The 7713-nt window shown below is 36.2% G+C and overlaps 1 protein-coding gene across 1 annotated transcript; it reads right to left on the reverse strand.

The window, feature by feature from the left end:
• Positions 1–2883: 2883 nt before the first annotated feature.
• Positions 2884–5082, reverse strand: LOC110098463 (uridine 5'-monophosphate synthase-like). The gene is made up of 4 exons (XM_028691781.1): positions 4972–5082; positions 4780–4867; positions 4445–4699; positions 2884–3531 (listed from the first exon to the last, which is right to left on the reverse strand). The coding sequence occupies exons 1-4, from the start codon at positions 4983–4985 to the stop codon at positions 3403–3405; spliced, it is 486 nt and encodes a 161-aa protein (XP_028547614.1). The 5' UTR covers positions 4986–5082; the 3' UTR covers positions 2884–3402.
• Positions 5083–7713: the final 2631 nt, after the last annotated feature.

Genomic DNA, 7713 nt, shown 5'->3' on the forward strand with positions numbered 1-7713 from the left:
ATTTTTCGCCGGAATTTACAATCAGCTTTACAAACTCCAATGATTTTTCCGCCAGTTTATTAACGACGGTCTTTCTGCTAAAAAAACCAACGCTAATTTTCAGGTGGAATATCCGCCAGGTAAACAATCACTTATACTGGAAGACAAATTTTCATCAATAAACAGAGATTTACCTGTAGTGTCTGATGAAATGTTTTAGAGTATAAAAGTATTAAAATTTGCATATATTAAGAAACATAGAAATATACCTAAAAAGGCTTGATCAGAAATTATTAGAAATGAGATTATTTTTGTTAGATTTAAATGAAAATTTAACAATGGAGAAAAAAAAATTAGTCGGCCACATATAGCGAGATAAAGATCTGTTATTGTTATTGTTGTGACAAATAATATGATCCCTTTGAAATGAAAAGTATGTTAGAGGGCTTTAACTCCCAATTATTCAAGCAAAAAAAAAAAGAAGAAAATGGAGTGCTTAGATTAGAAAGAGTTTCATAGTTGGTATTTAATAATATAACTTGTTAATGTCTAAATTACATCAAATAAATAATACACATTAAAATATATAACTATTACTTTTTTCTGAAATTCATAATTTTAACTCGTTAAATAAATAATAATCACATAAATCTTTTATTTATTTATAATTCGTAGATCTTATTAATTTAGTATTTAAAAAAAGGGATTTTTACATACATAACATCTAAAACATCCTTATTTACTTATCTCACACCCAAACTTCAAATTTTACTTTTTTACCACCGTAATGCCCTATCCCTCATCGAATATAACACTTCGTTTGCTTCCGTCAAAATCAAGTCACGGAAATAGGCTGTCCCTAAAATAGCGGAGCAGGAAGCCACGGCGGTGAATTTGGCCTGTATGATAGCGGAGCAGGAAGCCACAGCGGCCATCATTTCTTGTCTATTTTGCTCCCTTCCATTCTTGGCGGTGTTGTCCTGCTTATTTTCCTGCTTTTCATCCTTCAATTACGCTTACACCGCCGCTGATCAAAGCCAAATCTGGTCGAGAAAGAGAAAGACACGACGAATGCATCATGGTTGCACTACAACACAGGAGCTAAAGCAGCGAACTTGGCTTTTAGAACGTCAAGCGAATCCACAGCCGATCGAACACCAAAGAGCTCTGCTTCCCTTCGGCTTAATCTCGACCTCCAAATATCGTATTCGGAAGTCATCTTTGTGACGAACAATTTCGATGAGAATCTCGTCATCGGCGCCGGCGGGTTCGGTAAAGTGTACAAAGGAGTCCTCTCCGACAGCACCAAAGTCGCCGTGAAGCGCGACGTGCCTGGTTCGCGACAGGGATACCCTGAATTCCAAACAGAGATCGTCGTACTCTCCTGAATCCGTCAACGGTACCTCGTCTCCCTCATCAGCTACTGTGAGGAGCATTCAGAGATGATTCTGATCTACGAGTACATGGAAAAAAGCACTCTATAGATCTTTACTGTGAGGAGCATTCAGAGATGATTACTCTCAGAGCATAATCCACTGCGACGTGAAATCCACCAACATCCTTCTTCGCGAGAACTTCGATGCCAGTATGGAGGTGTTGTATAAAATCAAACAGGCATTGGAAGGCGAAGAGGAACAAGATGAAGATGTATAAGAAGAAGAACTATCGCTCAGTGCCCTCCATCGTCTTCCTCCTCCTCCGACAAACCACCGTATGAATTTTCCGCCGAAAGCCACGCAGCATCCTGCTGCTCCGATCTAGTGCACCTCACCCGAAGAACTGGAGAAGACCGAGAGCAAACCTACTCTGGCGACGAAGACGCGATGGGTTTGAGCAGATAGCATAACGGAGTGGTAATTTAGATGAAACGGGGTGTATTTGGATGGTAGATATGTAAATAGTATACTTTGGATGTTAGATAGGTAAATATAATAGTTTCAAGTGTTATGTATGTAAAATTCCCTTAAAAAAATGAATATAATTTAATTTTTAATTTGGTCAATTTTTCAAAAATAAAAAATCAAATCAATAAAGATTAACATGAATCTTATCAACATTATTAAGAGCAAATCACTATATATAAGCAATTTATAGTATCATATGAAACTATCACTCTTAACACAAATCAAAGAACTTTCAAATCCATCCTAACACAATTCGCTTCAAAAGAGTCACTCAATGACTGTGGCACTGTAAGTGAAACTAAGGTTTTTGCTTCTCAAAATAGTTTTTTAATACAAAAATTAAAATTTTCCAACTAAAAAACTATTTTGAGAAGCAGTAAGCCGTCTCAAATGAAACCTAAGACTAACTCAAGCTCAACATTAGAGGTGTCAATTTTTTATACGACCCGAACCCGACCCGAAAAAATCCGTGTTAGGGTCAATCCGGACCCAAAACAGGTCGGATTCGGGTTCAACAAATCAACCCGTTTTAAAAATCAGGTCAGGTTCTTGTTGACCCAGCAATCCAAACTGACCAGAAAATGACTTGAAATTGACACGAAAACTCCTATTTGACCCAGAAACCCGAGATTGACCCGTTTTTTACACGATTTTGACCCAAAAATTGAATAATGGCACAATTTTTTACCTGAAAATTAGCAATTTTAACTCAACTTCGGGTCATTCGTGTCGGGTCGGGTTGACCCGGACCCGAATCAGGTTAGGTTCGGGTCCAGAATCCTAACCTGTTTTTAAAAACGGGTCGAGTTCGGGTTGACCCGAATAATGTCGGGTCAGTTCAGGATTCGACCAGAACCCGATCCGTTGACCTGAATTGACATCCCTACTCAACATGTTTACACTCTCCTAACCACAACCACATGATCAGCAACCGGCCCAGCAGGCACAAGTAAACAACCATATTGGCACAAGTTACTGCTGGCTTAAAAAGCTACACACATGAAGAACATTACTCAATTAACTGCTATCAAAAGTTTCTTGGTTACAATTCCCAAGCTATCCCAACAGGACACAAATTATAAGATGTGTATTCAATTTTGGTTGGTTTAGCATACAGAATTAAGATTTGCCACAAATAAATATCGAAGTCTCTAAATATAGTGATTGAGGTTAGAAAGGCGAAAACTAAGGCTTTGTTAGGGGCAACTTTCTTGAAATTTTCTAAATCAGCTTTTTAGTACACAAATTTTTTGAAATTTTTTACTAAAAAACTTCTTTAGAAAATACTAAAAAAACTGTCCCAAATAAAATCTAAGTCTTCGCTTGGGACAGCCTTTTTACCGCTTCTTAAAATAATTTTTAGTATAAAAATTAAAATTTTTGTACTAAAAAGCTGCTTAAGAAGCAATAAAAAAGCCGTCTCAAACAAAGCCTAAGTTCACTGCAAAACTTCATTTATCAAAATTTAAATAAAGAAGAACATTCAATCGAAAGACAAAAAAATGGAATATTGGAAGTTCTAAGAGCAACTTGCCCTGTAGGCTTCCCAACCCTGGATCCGATAATCTTTAGCTGCCTCTACCGGATTAGCAGCTTTTATTATCCCCCGCCCTACAATTATGATGTCGCTGCCTCTTTCTTTGATTACCTGTAACACAAAAAAACATAGCTAAGAGAGTAATTAATCACACTCCATTCACAAAAGAATTGCAAAACCATTTGTTTTCATCTGATACTCTAATAAATCATGGTTTATAGTTTTAGCCAATTGGGATCGGTTTCGGCCGAGTCTTAGATTAGCCAAAGCAACCAAAGAACACATTGAAACAAATTTTATCATTTTGTAATATGTTTTTCAGTCTGCAATTAACTAAATGAGCATTATGTGAACAATAATTGTAAATAATTGGGCAAACCATGATATGAGATGAAATTTTATCTAGGTAAGAAAGAAAAGTCCAAAAATTTTAATTTCATCTCCCTAATTGATTGCTGACCACTGATATCCAACATAACAGAATATATGCCAAGAACATGACTTGATTTTTTTATGAAAATTTATATCATGTTTCTTTGTCAGAAAAGTTGATGCTGTGTGTGACAAAAGAGAGATTATTCTGTGCGGACGCCAAACGTAATTCACCGTCCGGAGACCAACCAGAATGGGCCACGTCAGAGGTACCGAGCAGCGGGTGACGTGGCGTATTCTGATTGGTCTCCGGACGGCGTTCGGTGTCCGCACATAATAATTTCACGTGACAAAAAGCAAAATAATGACTGAAGAACTCGTTTGAAGAGTTGGAAATATCGCATCAACATCCGTCATTAACGGCAATGTGAAGAAGAACAATGAAATCATAACAGCCTATGAGTTCAAGAACACTTCATAATCTACTATAGTGTCTACAGCAAATTATACTTAAAACACAGTTAACTTGAAAGCACACACACATAACATTGTGATACTGACAACTTCTGTATCTAAGCACACACACAATTAATAAAGTAAATGATGATAAAGTTTCCTTCAAAACCATTAAACAGAAAAATATTGAACTCACAGAGTAAGGAGTATTATATTGTTGGCCCAATGAATCTCCTCCAGAAACCATTTGAACACCTGGTGTTAAATGAATAAAAGCTGGATTTACAGGATGACATTGCCATGATGCTGGCTTGACTGATATGAATCCGATTACAAAATCTGAATGTTGATCAGCAATTTTGACTGCAGCAGATGTGTAATCACCTGTAGCAAGGTTACCAGCTGAGCTCATTTCAGCGAGCAGTAACAGTGCCCTACCATAAGGCAGACCCTATAAAAATTAAATACAATATTAGTTAACAGTAAGAAGTTCTATATCACAGCCTTTGCTTATGAAGCACTGCCACAAACCTTCAACTTCAAACCATCCACTATTCCAGGCCCGGATATTATGTGTGCATTAACAATGTCCGCCCAATCCAAAATGTGAAATATTCCTCTGGCAACATATGGAGAGATTGAACCGTCATAATTTTGCCAACATAAACTAGAAGATTACAGTAACTATTATATATATGTAATACATATATAATGTCATCCTACCCTTCATATTGCATGGTCACAGTATTTCCAATGTCAGCAAATTTCCGATCCTCAAAAATCAAGAATTTATGCCTTTCTGCAATCTAAAATTAAAACTACAATCAATGCCCAGTAAAGATTCAAACTTCATAAAGAGAGATGCAGTGAATATACAATTGAATTTAAGTACAAAGTTGATTTTATTTAGAATACATTATGATTTATCTGAAAATTCAGAGAAACAATAGCAGGCAAAAGGGAAATAATGCAAAATCATTCGAACAGCATACTACTTATCTATCTGCATAAAATATAAGCAAGCAAAAGCTTTAAGAAAATTCTTCATATGTTCAAATTATAAATTTGCTTTTAGGAAAACAAAACCCAAATTTGCATTCTTTTAAAATATTTAAAAAGATAAACAAAGAGATAGCAGTGTCTGCACACATGTAAAGTTGTAAACAACCAACTAGGAGAAGATAAAACCTGCTACGTCATCAAATATCATTTTGATCGAGCAAGAATCTCAATGCATATTTGAATTAGAAACTTCCGAAATTAAATTCAGGACATCTGAACTCCAATTTTAGCAAACTTATAGCCAAAATAAACAACTCGATGAGGCAAACCCAATGATACCAAAAATGGTCTAATCTGAGTCCGAATGAGCCTAAACGAAGCTTGAAGCACAATGAGAAAGTTTGGAATATTAATTGGGGACCAAATAATATCTAAATTTGACAAACTTATAATCAAATCAAGTTTCTCGATGAGACGAATCCAACGACCCCAAGATTACTTATTCAAATATCATTAAGGCACTTAAATATAGAAAAAAAAAAGTTTTATGATTAAGAGATTCAATGCAGGACGTCCGAAAATTATCCAGCAATTATGTCGAAAGGTTGTTCGATGGCGTCAGTCAAGTGATCGTCCAACGACTGTGTTTAGACAGTTGTCAAATGGAAAAGATCAGGCGCTAATCCAACGACTGGCTCTTCAGACCTTCACCTGACTATGATCCACCAACCTCCTTCGCCCAACGACGGTCCACGGACCTCCATCAGCCAACCACAGTCCTTCGACAGTCGTTGCCCGACGCACGATCCTATGACCACCGTTGCCCAACCATAGTCATCGAACGAATACAATCCTCCGAGCTACATTCTTCTAATGACTATCACCTAGATACTAAAACTCATATTGACCTCATCATCTACAATCGCTAATAATGCCAACGCACACCTTTACTTATAAAGGTCAACAGACATCATCAAACATCAATTCTGACAATCAACTTCAACACTAGGATTTATATTGGATATCTTGGTTTTGGATTTTCTCTTCTTAAAGGAGTATGACCAAAACAACAAACAAATGATCTATTATGCCACAGGTCTCTTCCAACTTCAACCACATAATATGTTTTTTTCCATTATATCAATATCTTCCCTCAATGAAGGGTATCACCTATAACCAACAATAACAACAACATCAAGCCTTTATCCCACTACGTGGGGTCGGCTACATGAATCTTTTTTCTCCATTGTGTCCTATTAAATGTCAAATTCTCATTTAAATCTAATAAAGAAAGGTCATTCCTAATATTTTATAACCAAGTCTTTTTAGGTCTGCCTCTACCTTTCTTAACATAAGTCAAATCTAATACCTCTACTCTCCTAACCGGGTCATTGGAAGGCCGCCGTTTTATCTGACCAAACCATCTAAGGCAACTCTCATTTGAAAGTGACCCTAATGTTGGGACTTATAGCCTCAATTAAAGGTGGTCCAAAGATTTTTTGGTATGGTAGGTCTTATGGCTTATATTACGAGTAGCCCGAAGATTTTTTGTTGGATAGGTCTTATGACTTCCTTAGAAGTTGTCTAACGACAGGTCTTACGACCTAGCCCTGTAAGTCAAGTAGCATGTATGGTGGGTCTTACAACCTGGCTCTATAGACCAAGATGCTCAAGTGAGAGGTCTAGGATTATATTATTACCTAAACCTTTCCCTGAAAGGTCGAACTTATGGCTTCTATTAGAACTTGTCGGAGGGTTAATCGAGGATTAGATCATTTTTGCCTAAAGAGATTTCCTAAAGTCGAACTTACGACTTTCATTGAAAGTGGTTGGATGGTGAGTCTTACAACCTAGTTCTTATAAACAAAGTTGTCCATTAGAAGTTTGAGTTTTAGATCTAGGGTCATTCATTTAGAAGTTCTCTAACAGGCGGGACTTACTGCTTCGCTTAGAAGTAGCTCAGGGGGTGTGTAGTCGTTTGTTAGTCTGACACTAGACTGTAGTTTTGACACTTATGTGTCAGTGTTATTTTCTAACTTTTAGTAGTTCTTGTAATTTTGTACTTGTAGTATTTTCTACTATAATAGTTGTTACTCTACTTTAACATTGTTGTCTATCAACATTAGTTATATTTACTCTTTTCAACATTTTAGTCTTTTTTATTAATGCACTTGACATTTGCTTGTTTGCTTGTAGGTGCTCGTAGCCAGCAGATTAAAGAGCTCTCATAAAGCTACAAGAGCTGTTGTTGAGATTCTGAGAGTGTCTGAACTTGTTTGTTGGAAAACTTTTAATATGCTGAGAGCTTGTGTTTGTGAGCTATTCAATAGTTTGTACTTAGGTTGCTTGAATATTAAAAACATTGATTCTTTACATTTTTTTTATATTTTACTTGTATTAATTAATTATGTGAATTAATTAAATAAATTGTAATTAAAATTAAGTTTTAACTTAAAATTAATT

The sequence above is a fragment of the Dendrobium catenatum genome, unplaced genomic scaffold (assembly GCF_001605985.2).
Source record: "Dendrobium catenatum unplaced genomic scaffold, ASM160598v2 original_scaffold_68657, whole genome shotgun sequence".
In the NCBI taxonomy this organism is placed as follows: Eukaryota; Viridiplantae; Streptophyta; class Magnoliopsida; order Asparagales; family Orchidaceae; genus Dendrobium; species Dendrobium catenatum.